The following is a 21228-nucleotide window of genomic DNA, read 5'->3' as shown; positions in this document are numbered from 1 at the left end:
GCTTAAAGGATAATTAAAGTATCGCGTGTTTTTGCATATATCTACTGCTAGTAAGCAGTAGATATATGCAAAAAGCGTAAAAATAAATAACCGCTTTGAAAAGGGTTAATACCTACCCGTGTCCTCCCCGCGCGCTCCCGTACGAAAATGTGAAAAATCTTGGGTGGCCGCAAAGCATCTTGGGGCGGGCGCATGCGCAGATCACATTTTTGTCCGGGACACGAGGAGAGACACGAGGTAAGTCTATGGATGCGTGCACCCGCATGAGGACAGGAAGTGCCAGCAAGCCCAGAGGAGTCAGCGCTGGATCGGAGACCCGCCGCACCGCTGGAGGGACATGAGAAAAGGACAAGAAAGAAGATCGGATTAAGAAACATCATTTAGGGTAAGTGTTGACATTAACGTTGGGGGGAGGGGAAAACATTTTTTACTTTAATGTCACTTTAAAGTGCCACTAAACTCAGTTTGAAAAAAAAATGATATCCAATACCTTGATTTGAAGTCCTCTTTGCCTCTTCTAATGCCAGTGTCGCACAGCACTACCGCCAAAAATACATTTAAAATATCCCCTGCTGCACCATCCTGTAGGACAGTGGCTACATTCGATCTATGTGGTCCTACTGTATGTATGAAGCCACCCTCCTTGGCGTGCTCCCTTCAAAGACTATAGTAATACGTGTTAGCACAACCAGTACATAAACGAACAAAAAAACGCCCGTTACTGAAAGGTGAACTATTGGGAGAGTAAAATGCACTCTTCCCACGAGTTTGAGATGGAGTTTGACACAGAATCTGTCACACGTTGGCTCTATAACTCGAGAACTGAGGCATCGCAAACTACTGATCGCTCAACTCAGTCTTCTCACTGCAGAGAACTCCCCACTGGGATTCCCTCCTCCCATCTCTCTGTTCCTCCAGTGCTTTTTGGGGGTACAGACAGAAGGGGGCTGACACAGCTAGTTCTGGCTATACAGAGGCAGAGCCAGCTGTCAATTAAGCAGTGGGGTGGATCCCGACAATATTGTCAGGATCTTTCCCAGCTGCGGTGCTGCTCTGTGTTGGCAGCATATAGTGGGCAATAGCTCACTATCTGCTAACTTTGGGTCACAGGAGTACATTGCACTGCAAATGGGGGGTGGCTCAAATTTTGGTCAGGAATAATACACTATTGTGTGCAACAGATTTGAAAGCATTTTGTACCCATGTAGACCTGATGACATCTCTTGAAAGCTATATCAAGTACACCTCTGTTCAGTGTACTAGATTGTTTCCCTGTGCAAATGTTTACAAATGTCTAAAATAGACCTGTGTTCAGTAAGAAGCAGTCACTTAAATCTAAGATAGATAGTAATACAGCACTCACCTGGCTTGTGGCGGACTTTCTGTGCTCAGAAGAACGTATGTTTACAAAGTACACACACAGTGTCAAAACTCAAAACATTGAGAGGTACAAAAATGTAAACTGCTCAATCTCACGCACATGTGTTTTTATGTCTTGGTGAAAAAATGATTGCAATCTCCTAGTTCTGGGGGATCGTTTCTCTGATGACTTCTGTCCATGACGAGGATCCGTTTCTAAAAAGATCTAGCCCCTATCTTTGGGACACCCCCCGCCACATTCAAAGTCACTAACTAAAACCTAAAAAGAAGTACAATACTGACCTTAGAAAACTTGTTTCCTGCTTTCCTCCCCAGACCTTGTATCCTGTAAGAACAATGTGTGAATCTTAGGTGAAATCATTTATATATAGACCACCTAGTGTGCTTCACAAAAAACAGGTGAGCAAGTGGCCTACTACCATTCTTTCATGCAAGCAATGAAAATACTGATCAGTTACTTGTACTTGGGCCTGAAAAAGTGGCATCGGGACATCCCTAAGTATAATATTCAGGTTCATTTTTAGATAACCCTGTGAGGGCAGCCTGCAGTTGAAATACAGTTGTAATCAAAATTATTTAACCCCCATTGCAAATCAGGTTTATTGGCAAAACATACAAACTTTCAGCTGTTTGCAAAGAACAAATCAAACCTAAAAGCAATCGACATAGCTCAGCACAAGGAATGTTTCAAGTGGTTTCCCCAAATTCAACTGAAAATTGAACTTTTTTGCAGTCTCAACATTATTTAGCCACCTGAATAGAATCCCTCACAAGAGCGCACATCTGCAGAACAAGTGCTGCCTCAAGCACACCTGATGATCAAGAGCTTCATTACTAGCGACCAGTCATCTGCTTCTTCATTGGCCACAGGCTGGAAATATGGTCAAATATGCTCAAGGCCTAGTTGTATTACTTCTCTCCAGCAGAGATAAGTCCGGTCTCCAGGCTGACTGCGCTGTCTGGCAGCTCTGTGCAAATCTCAAAAATAATGGACAGAAATAAAAATTAGGGATGCACCGATTTATATCGGCCGAAAATGGCACTTTTAGCATAAAGCCGAAAGTGCCATTTTCTGGTCGATACCGAGGTGCATCCATTCTTTCTCTCCTCCCCGCTGGGTGCTGCTCCGTGTCCCAGCGGGGAGGAGAGAAACTCTCACAGGCGGCTGAGCGCTGTGAGCGGCCGGCGTCTCCTCCCACACCGCTCAGCCTCCTGTCACAGATCAGAGGAGAGCAGTGTTTAAATAAAATATATATTTTTTTAAATTGAAAAAGTTAAAATAAAAACATTTTTGGTTTCGGCCTGACATTTTTTTACATTTCGGTTTCGTTTTTGCTGCACTGTCTCAACCGATCTCTAAGCTCCGAGATGCGCATGTTTTGCACTCCCCGCACTTGTCCTTTAAAGTGTGTATACCGAGACCTGAGTGATCGTGTAGCCACTGTTCAGTCAGGTCTCTTCTTCCTGTGGAGGTCAGTCACTGCCCCCCCACAGGGATTCTCTCTCCCCTCTCTCTTCCTCCAGCGCATTTTGAAAGCACAGGCGGGAGGGATGGCACGGCTGGCTCCGGTTCTAGAGAGGCAGAGCCAGCTGTCACTTAAAGCAGACCATTCTCCCTTTCACTATAAATTACATTAGCATGCAACTCTGCATTCTGATATGAAATCATCTTGCATTCATTAGTTAATCATCTTTTTCTTTTACTTGAAATTATTATTTTTCCACCTCCTGGTCCTCTGGGGCATTAGTGTTGCACTGATGTAGTGATGTGCCCAAGTGTTGCATCCTGGGAAGGTTACATCAGCAGAGCATTGCTGGGAAATCTCATCTGTAATCTCACTAGATCTCAGGGAATGTCATTTCCCTCCCCTGAGATGATGTGCGTGGTCACATGTCCTAGTCAAATCTGCCAGAGTTCCATGAAGTAAAGGGAGAGCTAGTAACCTGCCCTTAGTTAACATGGCCACTGTAAGAAGAATGGTGAGGAAAAGAAAAATATAATCTAGAAGTCATCTAGAAGTATCTGACTGTAGATTGTCATTACTAAACATTTCTAAAGGTGTTTTTGTTGCCACTTCAAAAATATGGGTGAAGTTCCTCTTTTTTTTTTTTTTTTTTTTTTTAAGCTGGGTATACACACTTTGAATTTCGGCCAGTTCCAGAAGAACCGACCGAAATCTGCTGTGTGGGTGCCGCTGTTGACACCTTTCCAACCGGCATCCCTCGATCAGCTGATCGAAGGAGCATGTCGGAAAATTGTCGGCTGAACAGAGCTAGCAGCCAGCGAGGGTATAATACAAAGGAAACGGCAGGAGATTCCTTGATCAATTCTCGTAAGCGTTGATAGAGGAATCTGTTCTATTTTCTTTGTTCGGCTGGTAGATTGAATGAAGAAAATAGAAGTGTGTATACCAGACTTTAGGCAGCCGGGGTGGATCCCAGCTATGGTACTGCACTGACAGCTGATAGTAGGCATTGGCCTGCTCTCTGCTGACTTTGGGTCACTGGAGTACATTAGCAGATGTGACCCAAAAGTGAAGTAAAGCCAGAAAAGGTTTCTCTTTTATGGATCCGAGATCTGTTCTTGTGACTCATTCATACATTACCTTTAATGAGTTATTGCCCATCAGTTTGTCAGTAGTTTTATGGCTGTTTAATTGCCAATTATGAACCTTGTATTTTTGACCAAGGATCAGAGCACATGGATTGTTTTACGAATGACAAAGAAGCAACTCAACAACCTGCTGCTGTCTGTGTACAGGTCAATGTGCTACTTGAGCTGAATGGTCACTGTGTGGTCATTTGGTTAAAGTTCAATGGGGATTCTATTGGGGTCTTTGGAAGCTGAGCCAAACTACACATTTAGCAGAGGTGCAAGTTTCTGGCAAATTTGGCTATAGAGCTTTTTATAGTGTTATGATTAATGTTGTATATTTGCGACCTGCTGTACTTTGCATGACAGTGAACTGTATTTAATATATAAAACTTGGAACAAATATACACTATATTGCCAAAAGTATTGGGACGCCTGCCTTTACATGAACGTTAATGGCATCCCAGTCTTAGTCCGTAGGGTTCAATATTGGGTTGGCCCACCCTTTGCAGCTATAACAGCTTCAACTCTTCTGGGAAGGCGTCCACAAGGGTTAGGAGTGTGTCTATGGGAATGTTTGACCATTCTTCCAGAAGCACATTTATGAGGTCAGGTACTGATGTTGGACGAGAAGGCCTGCCTTTCAGTCTTTGCTCTAATTCATCCCAAAGGTGTTCTATCGGGTTGAGGTCAGGACTCTGTGCAGGCCAGTCAAGTTCCTCCACCCCAAACTCTCCCATCTATGTCTTTATGGACCTTGCTTTGTGCACTGGTGCACAGTCATGTTCGAACAGGAAGGGGCCATCCCCAAACGGTTCCCACAAAGTTGGGAGCATGAAATTGTCCAAAATGGCTTGGTATGCTGATGCCTTAAGAGTTCTCTTCACTGGAACTAAGAACCATAATCCCCCCTCCACCAAACTTTACACTTGGCACAATGCAGTCAGGCATGTACCGTTCTCCTGGTGACCGCCAAACCCAGACACGTCCATCTGGATTGCCAGACAGAGAAGCGTGATTAGTCACTCCAGAGAACACATCTCCACTTCTCTAGAGTCCAGTGGCGGCGTGCTTTACACCACTGCATCCGACGCTTTGCATTGCACTTGGTGATGTAAGGCTTGGATGCAGCTGTTCTGCCATGGAAACCCATTCCATGAAGCTCTTACACACTGTTGTTGTGCCAATCTGAAGGCCACACAACGTTTGGAGGTCTGTAGCTATTGACTCTGCAGACAGTTGGCGACTTCTGCACACTGCGCTTCAGCATGAGCTGACCCTACTCTGTCATTTTTTCTGGCCTACCACTTTGTGGCTGAGTTGCTGCTGTTCCCAGTTGCTTCCGCTTTCTTATAATACCACTAACGGTTGACCATGGAATATTAAGTAGCCAGAAAATTTCACAGAACACCTGAATCCAATGATTTGGAGGGGTGTCCCAATACTTTTGGCAATATAGTGTAGCTAAAAGAACAAAAACAATCTACAGACATAATGAATGATGGCCATGTTACAGCAGATTAGCTACAGACACCGTATTATGCTTTTTGATACAACTGGAGGAAAAGAAAGTCTGCAGGATAGAAAAGCAGACTGCATTTCTAATTCTTCTGCAGTTTAGTACCGAGAGCTAAGCATTTATTTAAACATCCTCTTTACTTTCCTTCAGTTTTGTTAGGTCTATTGACTTAATTTTTTTTAATTAGCCGTTGCTACCTTTTGACGTGGTCTCTTCAGAAAGCAACTGATGTAGAAAATGTATTTGCCTGTTTTGTTTTTCATGTAGTGGTGTGTTCTATATACCTAATACTGATATAACTTTTTTTCTTTTATTATTAGACTTTTGACAACGCATTCAGAGTACTTCTTCTGCTTTTTAATAACTCCGTTATGGATCGTGGATTTTGTTTGCCTCAATCTGAGTGAGCAAGGAGTCTGCCGCCATGGAGAAGAAACGCAGAAAGAAATGAAAGCCGCACACCCAGGCTAAAGGCCTCTGCCATGCAAACTTTATTGAGCCTCTAGAACTAATTTTAGTTGCCCGGCTGGACATTGTTGAGCAAAGACACAACTCTCGGTGCTGCAACTTCGTCATATTACTTTCAAACCGTATTTTATGAACATGAGGTTTGCACGTTTTTGGCTGCAGCTGGTAGTGATCTTACTGTGTCTGAAGAAGCACCAAAGCTCCCAGCCGGGAAACTCCTCCCATGAGCCTGAGTCCTGTAATAAGTGTTCCCATCTTACCGTTAGTGTGGAGTTCTCCTCGATGATTGTGAAACATGGTAAGTTGTTTTTTTTTTTTTTTTCTTCTTTTAAAGTGTTGTTATAGATCACATGAAAACCTCACGAGTGAATCTTGCAAGCTGTCCCATTTGTTACATGTATACCAAGGGAAACCTACAGCCTAGTGAAGGCAGATGCCACAAAACATAAGTGATTTTTATTTTTACAGTTCAGGTCCAAATAAATACAAGGATCATTTTATAGTAGGAGTCCATTCATTTTAATAACAGTCCTCCTATAAGAATATATGTGCACTTAACAGAGTTTAGGTATGTTATCTACCTGTAAAAGTCTCCTTGTGTAGACATCCGAAGGCCCTGAGACTGCTGCTGTGGCCGCCATCTCGGATGTAATGTCAGCAGAGCCAGAGCTGTCACTTAAGTGACACACTGTAGTGTTCCCCTACAGAGGAGAGGGCTGTGAAGTACAAGGAGGGAGGGAACAATGCTAAGGAATTTACTTTTTGAAGTAGCCAAATTTGTCAAGTTTAGAGGCCCATTGTAAGTGAATAAAAATAATCTGTTAAAGGAAAAAAATCACTGCAAATACGTATTTAAAATACTTGATTTGATTTTGCTTTTATCTACATGTTTTTAGTTGGTGACAGGGTTTTAACCTATTAATAGCTACATTAACAAAAGTAGGTCATGCATCAATTGGAGTGAAGCTTTGCACTGCTGAGCCTAAAATACGTGAGGATCTTGTGTGCCCTCAATGTGACTGAACAAGTCGTGTTATCTCCCTTGCCTGAGGTCAAGCAGGCAGGGCATAATGGCATCTTCTACTTTCCTTTGGAATTCTGCTTGTATAAAATCCTCATGTGCATGTATAGGGTTGTTTTTTGTTTTTTTTTCTTCAAACTCCAGTGTGTAAGTGACTCACTTTTTGTAGAATTCTTCAGTAAACTTTAGGTTTTGCAAACTGTCCATGTTTGTGTAACTCCTTATGTCTTACACAATTTTAAATGTGAAAACTGCTGGTAGGTTGTTGTATACTTTTAGAAAGTGAACCTTTCCCTGGGCTAGTTTGTTGCCCTTAAATTGTTAATGGAGAACCTTCAACTATTTTCTCCCCAAAGGGTTGGCCTATCCTTAGTCAGACATCATCCAAGATGCTGACCCTGGGATGATGCCGTCATGTAAATCTAGATTCCTGAACAGTCATTTTTATGTTCTTAAGCTGGCCATACACTATGTGAATTTTGGGCAGTTCTTGAGGAACCGGCCGAAATTCGCACGGTGGGTTCTGCTGTCAGCATCCTTTTCGGCCGACATCCCTTGATCGAAGGAGGCGCTCGTAAAATCTTTGTACTTACAGAGCCAGCAGCCAATGAACTGCCGACTCTGTTCGGGTATTCTGACAGCAAAGTTTCCTGCTTAGGGCTGCAACTAATGATTATTTTTATACTCGATTAGTTGGCTGATTATGTCAGACTAAAACCAAAAATTATTTCCACTCACCTCATAGTTCTAGCCGACCTGTGACAATGAGACTGTCACAGGTCGGCTCAGTAAATCGGGAGGTGAGCGAACACATACCAGGTTTGCTCACCTCTCGATCCTGTCACGGCTCTCTGCCGCTCTGATCTGCCAGCGCTGACTGGCGGAACGGACGGGGCGGGTACAGCTGGCTCTACCTCTAGATAGGCAGAGCCAGCTGTCACTCACGCAGCTGGGCGGATCCCGTCATCTACGTCGGGATCCGCTGCGGCGTCTCAGTATACCGCGGGCTACTTGTTTGGTTGCAGGCTAGCTGGCAGGTTGAGGCTGGGGAATTTTTGTGTTTTTGTATTGTTGTAAGCCTTCCCAATGTGCGCCCTGCTATAAAGGCCGGTTATAGATTCATGCATGTACCATTTTTTCTAGTTTCAGTATACCGTGAGCTGTAGCTCGTGGTATACTGAGCTTAGGGTGACGGGAGGACGCTAGTTTGTGTCCTCCCATTACCCTAAGGAGAACTATGGGGAAAAACACTGACCCCATAGTTCTCCTCCTTTTAATGACATTTGGCTGGATGCATGCTTGTTCTGAGTCAGTAACTTGATAAGTAGGGAAGTCAAAATGAGGATGACAGCCTGGAAGTATACACCTTAAAATTCTTCTTGGCAAACAACTGGTATATTTTTATACTGACAGAAATACTGCATCTTGTATATAGACTAATGTACTACACATGCTGTCAGGTAGTTTTACTGTGTGTGGCCTGCTCTGGGTGGCACACCCTACAACACTTTGGGTTTTTATTTTCTATCTGGTAACACCAGCACATGTTAAGCAAAGCAAGAAAGGGGCTAAAAAAAGCATACGCATACATTGTGAGGTCCCTTGGATAGACCTAGGTTTGTAAATTATAATATATAGCCAAAAAGTACTGTCTTAATTTTCACAACCTCCCCCTCTTTTTTTCTTTTTCTTTTCTAGAATACATTGTAGCTTTCAATGGTTATTTCACGGCGAATGCACGAAGCAAGTTTATCAGCAGTGCGTTGAGGAGCAGTGGTATTGAGGACTGGAGGATTGTACCACGGAACAACCCAGCCAGCGATTACCCAAGCGACTTTGAATTGATTGAGATCCGCACCGGGCACAGAGATGGAGTGCTGACATTAGAAGACCATCCCAACATCAAGCGTGTAACGCCTCAGAAACGTGTCTTCCGCTCACTCAAGTTTGCTGACAGTAAGTATTTATGAAGCCGTGCTTTGGCCTGTGTGATGGCTGCACTAGGATATCTGACATATTTTCTAAAGTACAATATAATAAACCCACGTTGTGCTCTGATGCTCTGTACATTACGTTCTTGTAACATTTCAGGGGTATGCATATTCAACAGGGCATTCTGGGCCCATCTACAAATTTGAGTACATGTAGTTTGTATCCTGGTCTGACTGCGCAAGCTGCAGACCTCCACTCCCCTTAGTAATTTGTCTATTTTAAGTCTCAATAATTGACTGTTACGGTTGCATGTTCCCTTCAGACATCCATAAACCCCTAAGCAAGAGCAGATCTTTCTTAGCTGTACCTTAGCAATCTTTATCAATAGACACACATCTGCTTTAAAGACAATAGGAACAATTTAGCGTTGCCCCTGGTGTCCAACTGTTCTGCAGTCCAGGTTTGAAAATGAAATAAGGATTCTGACTGCTTACTGTATGTACTAAGGTATATTACTTTTGGTGCAGTTTTCATACATCAGCCCCTGTGTGAGAAAGGAAAGTCACATTAAGGGCTGTCGTACACTGGCGTTTTATTAAACATGTGCTTGTCATCCATTTGCCATGTGTCCACCATGCATTCACTATGGGAGGAATAAAAGCAAAGCTCAAATTGATTAAAAGTATAGCTGTTTGTATGTGAGCTGAGCTTACAGCCATATAGCTTTACATCTGCAATTCGACGTACACTGTACGTCGTCAGTCACGAAGGGGTTAAGGCATTGCTGACCCTGACTACAGCTAGTCTCAGGAGATAGGAAGTGGGATTTGGTGATGTCACTATTGTACTGCTTACTGTTTTTGGAGGCTCTGACATGAAAGAGCAAAAGCCTTTCCTCTAACAAAATGGCTGCCTCTACACTGGATCCCAGTGCAGAAAAAGGCATGGTAGGTCAGTAATGGGTAAAAGATCAGCTGCAGGGGGACCGCAGACCATTCTGGTCATTAGTCTTTTGCCCTTTATCTGCCTATTGTGGGCACAGTTTCCAGAGTTCAGTTCCTCTTCAACTAAAATCAGCTTGTGTATTTTGTCTTTTGAGATAAGATTGCATGCTGAAAGTGATTTTAATTGACTTTACCTCTAAACCCCATGAACACCAACCCTTAGTGACGTACAGTATTTGTCAGGTAGCTAGAAACAAAAGTTACAAGCCCAAACCTTGTCTGTGGTTTCTAATGTGGGATCCTTTCAGCATCCCAACTTTGTTTGTACAGTAAGTCCCCTGCGCATTCGTAAGTCCATCAAAGTTATGTATGCAGCTCTTTAGGCAATCCAGTCTAAAATGTAAAAAACATAAATTTAAAAATGTAAAAAAATTTGTACCCCAAGCCAAATCGACCCATCCTGTGCTTCAAAATCGATGCCAAACCCTCATCCTGGACAGGATTCTGACATGGATTTTAAGGGTGAACCCCCTTTCACATCAAAAGCCCCCCTTCACATCACAGTCCCCCCTAAACCCCAGCAAAAATGTGAAGGCACCCCTGACAAAGCCGGAAGGCAGAACGTGCATGTAAGAGTGTATCACTTTAGTTGGGAAATAGAGGAATCAATAGCTGGATGGAAAATCTTGTTTCAGTGGTTTAATCATTTTCCCGTTTCTTTTTCTTCCTGACTTTTGGCTTGCTCTCATTGTATGTTAGTCTTTCCGCCAAGCTGTGTAAGATCCTCGGTCTATCTAAAATTGGCTTTATAAGGGATAAAGGTTGTTTGTTTTATTACCACCTATAAAATACTAGATTGTAGGGGTTGAGTATCTCTGCATGAAGTGCAAAGTATGTATTTACATGTAATGCATTTCTGAAGGGAAAACCCATCTGTTCGTTCTCATTGTCCAGCTGGCAGCAGAGGACATTTCACATTGGGTGTTGGGGGGGGCAGCAGAGGAGGTTCCACGTTGGGGGGCAGCAGAGGAGGTGCCACATTTGGAGCGCTCTACCAATTGACACTATTCCTGTCTGCCCATCACCTCAGTGTTGGTGATCTACATCATCCTCCCCCGAGTGCAAATGAAAGACAATTATACAGGGCTGCGTGCAGGTCTCTCCAAGGCTCTGCAGGTGGGTTCCAGGCTCCCGGGCTGTACAGGCAGGTGCGGGGCTGTCCTATGCTGTGCCGGCGCTGGAAAGTAGGAAGCGGCAATGTATGGCCGGACCAACACTGTCAAAGACCACTGCCTGAGTTCTCCAGCAAGCAGGGGACCTCAGACAGCCGAATGTGTTTAAAAATGTAAAGGACCGTTATCAACCTTTAGAATCGGGGCATTTTCATGAGTACAAGTTCTCGTGAAAATGTCCTGTATCTGCACCGATACTAGTATCGGGACATCCCTAATTACTGTCATTTTCTTTTGCTGCATGCTGATTCTGTGATTCAGCCCCATTCTCTTCTTATGACATGGGTGCTTTTGAAGCAAATCTAAAGCCAAAACTTTTTTTGGATACAGTAGTGATTATTTAAAAACCCTGTCATGTTTCTATTTTCGTGTCATTTTGGGGACATTTCCCTTTTACTTACTACTTATACTGGAAACATAGCAGAACGTTAAAGTATTTGTGCACTACTGAAAAGGTACATTCTAATACAGCAAATATAATTTGCAAACTTTAATTTAATTCTTTAAAAAAATATGTATAGTTTACTTTTTGTTTGGATGCTTTATTAGACATTCACATGACCGCAAAGCCTCCCATGTCTGCATAGTAAGGGGGCAGGCACGTGTATACAGGTCACACAGTGGGGAAGTCATAAGGGCATCTTCCCAGTAGGTGGCAACCAGCCTCTGTAGTGCAATAATAGGACCCAGCCCCCCGTCATCGATTGGGACTCACGGGTATGAACTGGAGTCTGGTATGTGGACCCTTTCCACTACACTGGCAGGCACCCTCAGAGAAAAGGGTCCAAGCAGTGTAGGCTGACGACTCCCAGAGCTGGAGTACAAGCAGGGGAACTGAATGAGGCAGTGGATGTCAGCTAAAGCTGGAAGTTGAAATACAAGGCAGGGTGCTGCAATGCGGCAGGGGTTCCCCAGGATTTAAAATCTAAGAGCCAGCCGGTATTCGCCAGAGCTCCTGATGGTGGAGATGGGCTTGGCTGCGTGCTGACCCCAGGTCACAATCCCTAGGTCCACCCAACTCACCTAACAGGTACAGGGTACAAATCAAAGGTTAGGGACAGGCTGAAGACTTCCAGGGACCAAGCGAAGTACAGCATAGACCGTAGACAGGGATTTCCAAGGACAAAAGGGAAGCACAGGGCAGCCAGTAGACAGGGATTTCCAAGGACAAGCCAAAGGTTCGGTACACGGGAAAACTTCCAGGAATTCAGGGTAACTCACAAATGGGGGACACAGCAACTAGCTTAGGAAAGCCTTGCTCGGGCAGCACTGATTGATTGGCCGAGAAGCTGCATAAGAAACAGCAGGAGAGGTCGGCCAACGCCTGAAGCTTGCAGAAAGGTGCAAGTGTGAGTCAGGTTCAGAGCACATGCCTGGAGGGCTACAACCCCCAGCACAGCCCTGTATGTCTGCAGAACCAGGGGTAAGAGGTATGTATATACTTGTAGAACCCCACTGGCTCTCAAAATACCCGAACAATGCCTGCATCCAATCAGATTCTTCAGGTATTTGGAGAGCCAGTGGGGCCGATTAGCAAGATACTGAAGTTTGGCCCAGTGGGAGTTTCCTCCATCCACACAGTTTAGTGTAGATGGAAGAATCTGCTGCACTTTTTCCATCTGACCATAGAAAATCTGCAGATAATCTATAGGTGTATGGGCAGTTTAATACTCAGCAGTCTGTGTAAATTGAACAATTTAAGCTTTTTGAGGATTGCCTAACAGAGCAGGTTAGAGTAGACTGGTAATCAAGTGACAAATCCTACCTACTGGTAGTGAATATAAGTATAAAATATTCTTATGACATGTTTTCATATTTTTTTTGTATTCATTTTTTTTATTAAATATTTTTATTTTTTACTTTTAGGGGCTTCAGGGAAATATTGGGGGTCTAAACAGACCCCTGATATTTCCACTTTTAAAATAGAAAAAGAGATTGAGGACACAGAGTCCTCAATCTCTTTTTCTGCAGCCCCTGTTATACATGAACAGGAATCCTCTATACTGAGTGTTCCTGTTCATTCATAGCTTGGAGCTGGTATGTTTACTATAACCACAATCATGAATGAGCAAGAGGTGATGTAGATCCCTTCCCATTCATTCATAATTGAGGATATAGTAACCATACTATGTCCCCAATTATCTTCAAACACTCAGCGATCACTGATTAGTTTAGTAAATGTTGAAGTTAATGAACATATGTTCCTCTAAGGCCTCGTTCACACCAGATGCAGTGCATTCCAGCCCGATTCCGGCCAGGACGCAATGCCTTGCATTGCAGCCGGTGTTCTATCACAGATTGTGACTGGGTTGAAATATGTGACCAGTCACGTGGTCACACATTTTAACGTGATCCTGCCCAGTTTTTTGGCAGTGGAATATGTGACCGGCAAAAGGTGAAGAATTCTAATGCTTTCTCAGCTGTCTCAGGGCAGATCGGCATCACGGATTGGTCCTGAAATGTGACTGCTATCGCACATTCCACAAAGTCAGATAGAAGTGACATTCCAGGACGATCAGCTGTTGCAGGGCAGATCGGTTCTCCTGCACATACCATCTGCGATGCCGATCTGCCCCGGAACAGCTGAGAACCGTGGAATTCTTCACCTTTTGCCAGTCACATATTCCACCACAAAAACTGGGCGGGATCATGTTAAAATGTGTGACCACGTGACCGCTCACACATTCCAACCCAGTCACAATCTTTGTGTGTGTGGCTTACTATTTGATTTGTGCGCTCATTTACCAGTACTAAGGCTGCTTGGACGGCGTCATAGCCAAACTAGACTTGACAGGCAAGGTCAAGATTTGAATATTTGTGATTCTGCTGATCTTTTTGACTTGAGGTTTTCACTGAAGATGACCTTTCTTTTAAGTATTTTTAATCATATACTCAAATCAAGACATAATAGCTGTTGAAAATTCGTATGACGACTAAATGAATGTGTATTGTCAATCAGGCTTTAGCTTTATTATAATAATGGTAGAGGTTCCCATTTTGCATAACAAGTCCTTCTGGTAGAAGCTCTTTAAATGTGTATTGTTAATCTATCTTGCCTTCTTATTTCCCCAGTTATGAAAGCATGAATATGATTGTTCAGTATAATAAGTGTTTGCACAGTATTTTGGTTATTTTTATACTAGTTTGTTTACATCAAATAAAAATGGTTAAATAATGTAAAATGACTTCTGTTTCTGTATGTACTATGACTAGTACTCTGTGAAATGTTTGTGTTTCAGGCTTTGTTTGGATGTTTTTGCAGATTTAAGATTTTTAACCACAGCATCAATTTCTTTCTTGTTAGGTGAACCTGCCGCCCCGTGCAATGAGACAAAATGGAGTCAGAAATGGCAGTCTTCACGTCCACTCAGAAGGACCAGCCTGTCTCTCAGCTCAGGATTCTGGCACGCAACAGGGAGGCACTCTAGCAGACGACTTCTGAGAGCGATCCCACGTCAAGTAGCCCAAACACTGCAGGCTGATGTGCTGTGGCAACTGGGATATACAGGTATGTGATTTCATTTGTACTAGCAAATAAAGACATTTTCTGCAGTACTCACTCATGTGTTGTGTTACTTTATCGCCCAACTCCAGTTGTGTTTTTTTTTTTTTTTTTTTTTTTGGTTTTTGTTTTCATAACTGGGGATTAAAAAATCGCTCATGGTGTACATTAAATTCTGACAGCTGTCAACTGCTATCAGAATACCTGAACAATACTTGTAGCTGAGTGGCTGCAAGCAACATTTGGCTGACAATTTTCCAGCATGGCCCTTTGGCAAAAGTTAATCTAATGATCCACTTCTGCCCAGGGGATAGGGCCACCCACGGATTGAATTTCCTGTTGTTACCCAGCTTTATTCTCCCTGGTGACAAATTCACATCTACCCAGGCTGTGTGGGACAGGAAGCTGGTGTAAATCACCCCAAAAGTAACTTTAAATTAAATATTAGACAGGTTCTAATCATTCACCATTTTATCCAGTGCTTTGTTAACATAACATTTTTTTACTTCAGTTCAGAGTTCAGCATTGCATTTTAGACAACTTATTTTGGTATTCGGCACATGTGAGTGCTGGAACTAAGCTGTCAAATCCTCAACCAGCCATTGTAATGTGACGTTTGTTTTTAATATAGTAATATGGGTTACTTCAAATGCATCCTTCTTCTTTTTAGTTTTTTTTTGTTTTACTGCCTTCACAAATAAACAAATGTTTCTGCAAAGGGAAATCTTTTGGGCAAACAATGACAAGATTGATTGTTGAGGAGATCATGAGGAACCCTTTAATATAGACAGAACGTCGTAGACCACAGACATAAATGTACCATTAATGTGTTGTTTTTTTGTTATAAATTAAGCATTTAACATACATGTTCATCCTTTGCAGAAGAATATTGCCAAATGGCATTTTGTGTAACTTCTATTTAATATTTCACAAATGTTGTCTTAGTGGTATTTATATCTTTTACATTTTTCTTCTTAATCAGGAAGTAACGTTAAAGTTGCCGTTTTTGACACTGGATTAAGTGAAAAACACCCACACTTCAAAAATGTAAAAGAACGAACTAACTGGACCAATGAGAAGACTTTGGACGATGGTGGGTATGAAGCCAGTTCAGCAGACACAAAGGGTTTTTGTACATCTGCTGTTTTGTAAGATCATGATATGAAAATAATTTGATTGTATTCTAGACTAGAATAAGTTCACGATAAACAATATTTTCAAGTTTCTCATTTATTTCTGGAGCTTTATTGTTTAATGTATATGTAAAACCAAAATCCGTTTTGATATTTGGCCTCATGGAATAGAGTTTATTTATTTTTTCCCTGGAGCACTTACTTTTGCAGGCTGACATCGCTAAGCCGCTGCCTTACAGTTGCCAGCCGTGTTTTCACCCTTACCTGCATGCTCCTTCAGTTGGCCATTGAGCTTTAAAATAAACCCTCACTTACTGACCTTTAGCTAGAGGCTAAACGGTGAACACCTTCTCTCTGTTTACATTTATAAGTGCTCATGCACACAGGCGTATGCCGACGTCTTTTCAGACAGCGTATAATACGCCTGTATTTGTGCAGCTCGGGAGCCGCAGCTGCATGTATACTGTATATGAACAGAAAACCCTGTACTCGAGTTTGCACCCTCAAACAGCAGCACTGGAGTTTGCACGGGGTAAGTTTCCAGACACAAAACTTCCAGGGACTTCTGAGAGACATAAATCATTCATTTTCCAGCCTCTCCACAAAACCAAATATCGGTCTTGGCTCAACTAACATGCAACAAAATGATCAAAGGATCATGCAACCCTCTACCATTCCATGCCATATAGGTATAAATATAAACAGTATAACCCTAGGTAGTATATCGCTTTGATCTGTTCAATCCTTTTTGCGATTTGAAAACTGTCTGTCTGAAATTGCTGTCAAAAAAAAGTTATATATTTGACCAGCGTATGCATTGTTTTATGGTGATGGAGGAGTCTGGTTAATGGTAAGGGTTAGATCAAATGTTAAAGTTTTGGTTGGGGGTAGATTAAGTGTTTGGATTACTTTTAGAGGTTAGGAATGTTTAGAGCCTGTTCACACCGGTGCGGTTCGGCCAACCTAAACGATCCCATACATTGCTATGGGGACCATTCATGCGTTCGCACGACCCCGTCCCAAACTGCTCCGTGCACTATTTTTGCTGTGCTGATCAGTGCGGTTTCCCTACAGCTTTCAATGGAACTGTGCGGTTTTGGGCGTTTTTTATTGCGTTTCAGTGCTGAAAACAATTAACGCCCAAAACCTCCATTTTGAAATCAGCTCAGTAATCGTGCTGATCCACAACTGCCCTGGTGTGCATGGGCTCTCTGGGGACTTAAGGATTTATTTATTTTTCTCAGTGCTGTTGTACTTCCTGCATAAGACTCATTTATGTGCTCGCATGCAAGGCCTTATTTACACCGAGAGAGATACACAACTGTTACTCTGCTATAAACGTTGGCTTTTTTCTCTTTTCTACAGGGCTTGGACATGGGACGTTTGTGGCAGGGGTCATTGCTAGCATGAGAGAATGCCAAGGATTTGCTCCAGACTCTGAGCTCCATATATATCGGGTCTTTACCAATAACCAGGTACTCAGATCATTTAAAGAAGAAATCCAGTACATTTGTTATTAACCCTTGTAGTGGGGCTACCCTCGCACTGCACGTGTTAAGTGCTTATTTGTGTCTATGTTCAAATAAATAAAAAAAGTTTGCCTCACCCGAAGCTCTGAGATGGCTTTTGCTTAGACCGGTTTTTCCAACGTCTCTCCCCCTCTGTAGCAGTCTAAGGTTTCATAAATTAATGTCTATACACCGTATATATGCCGACTCTGTTCGTGCATATATTTTCTGACCGAGTTCTTCGATCTGCTTATCGAGCGATGCCGTCCAAAAGGGTGCCGACAGCAGCATCCACTGTGCAAATTTCGATCGGTTCCTCAAGAAGCGGCTGAAATTCGCACAGTATATGGCCACCTTTTATTTTGGGCCTCTTCTGCTTCTAGCGGCTGTCTTTGTTAGACAGTGTCATTAAATGATTGCTGAATATTTGCTGTGAAGAATCAGTTGTGAGATAAACATAGGAGAGAGCATGGTGGTTCATAGTGTGGTGTGGCTCCACGACAAAGCTTTGTGCATAGACTTGTATTTGTGTAAGAGGAGATATAAAGCACAAACTGCTACTACACAGCATAACCTGTATAATGGGCAGTGAGTGTATGTACTTGGATCATTTTAAAAACAATTAGACGTTTTTTAAAATGCCATTGCAAATAAACTTGATGGTAATGTTTTACATTAAGCTGATCACATTCACATTCAATACATTTATTGTCATGGCTAAAGCCGGATTCAAATGAACTTCCTTCATGGCACTTCAGGTGCCTATTCCAGGTGTCAGTTTCATTAGTGACAAGCTGGAGTTTCTTTTTAAAGACTAACTTTTACCTATTGTACCATCTTTCATGTTGCACTGTAAATATGGATGTAACATGGTTACTTCCTGACATCCCTCAACACAGCTGTGTCATCGATTTCCATCCATCCTTTTGACAGGATCTATGAATGGAGACACTACAAGTCCACAGTGGCAGATGGACCTAAAGTTCTCAATGGAATGCAAGTGTGGTGATGTGTCAAACACCACAGTAGTTTTCCTTTAAGCAGGCAGTCATGCAGTCCTAGGTATATACAAAGCTTCCTGTGAGTTGATGTGTTTGTGTTCATATATATACTGGAAATAAATATTGCATTGAGCTTGTGCACTGAATACAGTTAGATAGCAGCAAAACCTTATATTGGCTAAGAGCCAGTGTCGTCACACTGTTCTCTTCAGCTCTATTGTTCTCATTATGTGTACTTTACACTGTCTGTATTATTTTCAGCAGGCAGGTCATCTGTTACTAAGCCAACACTTGGCTGGATGTTTAAAATAGTGGTAAACGGATCTGTCAAAAGGATCTGGGTGTATGCAATATAATCTGGTTTTGCATTTTCTCTTCATAATTTTGTAACCTCGTACAGGCAGTGTGTGGTAACATGTAAAAGTATACAGTTGGTATAACGGAAATAAACAAAATACTACTTGCAGAGAAAAAGTAAGAAGGAAAGGAAGAGTATGGTGGGGTGCTATGTAGTCCCAGGGCTGTGGAGCCCCACACTCACTGTGAGGTCTATTTATAAACAGTTTGCAGGCCCCTCACTCTGAGAATATCATTGAATGTTCATTTTGGGTAAATAATGGCAAAAACAAACATTCCTAATATATTTTCTTTTAAGGTCGAATGTAATTGTGATGTAATACTGCATTATGGCCACTAGATAGAACCGAGGAGCATAATGCAGCATAGGAAACAATGATAATAAAATAGAAAAACTCCAGATTCCCGCTACTAGGATGGATGCTCTGGATGATTGCATGAGCATCAGACTGCTATAATGAGTGCCTGTGCAAAGCCAACTTCATCTTATCTTAATGTAACACTAATATTTACGGAAAGGGATTCATTTTTCACAGGTAAAGTTTTTTTTATTGAATTTCACAAAGATGTCAGGTTTACAAGCATTGGTCGTGTACAAATGAACAATTCGAGAACAGAGATGAAAACATTGCACACGTACAGTGGAATGAGTCAACATCATAGGGAGGGGGTAAAATAAACGTACAAACAAAGGGGATTTGCCCATATTTGGTCAGTCAGATCTTGTAAACGGAAACAGTGGGCACTAGCTGGTGTGGTGAGCCATTCCTGATGTTACTATAAAGTTGCGAACTTACAGGGTAGTGTGGGAAACATCCTGGGTAGTTTTGGGGGATTCGAGAGGGTGGAATAGGGTATGTCAGGTTTAAGGTTAAAGTTAAAGCTCGCCCCTGAGGAATATACAGTATTGTCAGAGTTCATATCATGGGCATAGTAAGGGATAAAGTAGAGGTGGGTAACGAAAATACGAGGGTATTTCGGAGTGGCGCGGAGAGAGGAGGTGACAGGAAAAGGGATTAGGGAAATAGGAAGAAAGGTGGATGGGAGAGACAGGATGGGGTCTAGGGATGTAGGGGGGGAATAAGGGGGTCGTGCTCCGTCCGCTTCCCCCGGTGCCACTGCGCCCACCCCCTCCCCCCACATCACCATGTAAACAGCCGAGGCAGGAGGAGCGCCACCCCTAAGGGAAGGACTGGGTTGCTGATATAGCTCCATGGCGGTTTAGGTAAAGCCACAAGTAGTAAGGGCCTTGTATGCATCTGTATCCTTGAACAGATTCCAGGCTGTCCAGGTTTTCAAGAATCTGTGCATGTTTCCTTTATTGCTAGCGATCAGTTCTTCCATGTGTGCTACTGTGTCGACCCGAGCAAGCCATTCTTTTATGGTCGGGGGGTTTGGTGATTTCCAGTGTCTAGGAATCACTGTTTTAGCTGCATTCAATAAGTGTAGAGCCAGAGATTTCTGGGACACATGATCAGATTCGTCGAAGTGGAAGAGTAAAAGTGAGGGCGCGTCAAAAACCGGGGAAGTGGTTGTAATGTTTGTGGTGAGTCTGTGAACTTCAGTCCAAAATGGGCCTATGAGGGGGCATGACCACCAAATGTGAAGAAGCGTACCCACTTCTCGAGAGCAGCGCCAGCACGTGTCGGGCTGGTCCGGAAAGATGCGGTGGAGCACCACTGGCGTTTTGTACCATCTAGAGCGGAGTTTGTAATTGGTCTCTTGGATTTGGACATTGGAAGAGGGATTCATTTTTCATGTGTACATCAAAATGTGTAACTTCCAAAGGAGCAAAAAGCACTCCTGCATTCCCACTTGTCACAGCTTGGGGTCACAGCTGTGAACTCAAAAAGCTGCATTCTAGAAGTGTATTGGTTTGTTCAAATAAGTAGAACACTTTTTTTTTTTAAGTATTTTGTTTTTTATTGTAATAAATGATAATGGCAAATAAAAAAAAAATGTGTGCACTGTTTATTCACCTCTGCCAGGTTTTTTTTTTGTTGGTCCTTCTACATATTTGGGTGAGTTCCCCTCACTTCTGCATTGGGGACTCTAAAGTGAGGTGACATCACAGCTTTAAAAGTTTTCACTAGGACAGTGTCCCCATTTGGAGATTTTTTTTTTTTTTGTTCAGTGAAAACGAAAAGATTGTATTTAACCTCCTTTTCCTGTCATACGTTGGCGCATCCTCATCGTTGTTTTGCACAATGACAAGCACATTAGGTTTGCCAGATGTAATTATTTTAGGCATTTTTAGCTACTTTCCTCCTGAGTTTTGTCCACCCCTGCACCCAACTGTACATTAGTCTTCATTTCTTACACATCATTTCCTGTGAACATTCTACAGTTTGCATTTTGTCTCTTTTCAGGTCTCCTATACTTCATGGTTCTTGGATGCTTTTAATTATGCCATCCTGAAGAAAATTGATGTTCTAAATCTCAGTATCGGGGGGCCAGACTTCATGGATCATCCTTTTGTTGATAAGGTCTGTGTCGTGTTTTTTATTTTTTATTTTATTTAAGTAGATCCTTACCTGTGCTGGTCTTCCACTTGGTAACGGTGACCTTTATCTACCAGCAAACACTTCTAGGTGCCTGCAGGGAGATTCAGCATTTTCTGAGAACCCTGATGGCGCCA

The 21228-nt window shown here is 42.6% G+C and overlaps 1 protein-coding gene across 1 annotated transcript in view; it reads left to right on the top strand.

The window, feature by feature from the left end:
* Positions 1-5816: 5816 nt before the first annotated feature.
* MBTPS1 (membrane bound transcription factor peptidase, site 1) overlaps positions 5817-21228 on the top strand; it is a 37698-nt gene continuing 22286 nt past the window's right edge. Inside the window, exons 1-6 of the mRNA XM_018568059.1 lie at positions 5817-6258; positions 8680-8937; positions 14394-14597; positions 15574-15684; positions 17090-17199; positions 20960-21076. Coding sequence (XP_018423561.1) covers positions 6090-6258; positions 8680-8937; positions 14394-14597; positions 15574-15684; positions 17090-17199; positions 20960-21076 — 969 coding nt within the window. The 5' untranslated portion in view covers positions 5817-6089. The remainder of the gene's footprint in view (positions 6259-8679; positions 8938-14393; positions 14598-15573; positions 15685-17089; positions 17200-20959; positions 21077-21228) is intronic.

This window comes from Nanorana parkeri, unplaced genomic scaffold (assembly GCF_000935625.1).
Source record: "Nanorana parkeri isolate BGI_ZX_2015 unplaced genomic scaffold, ASM93562v1 scaffold1132, whole genome shotgun sequence".
NCBI lineage: Eukaryota > Metazoa > Chordata > Amphibia > Anura > Dicroglossidae > Nanorana > Nanorana parkeri.
The sequence above is the reverse complement of the archived record's forward strand: the minus strand, read 5'-3'. Positions and strand labels throughout refer to the sequence as shown.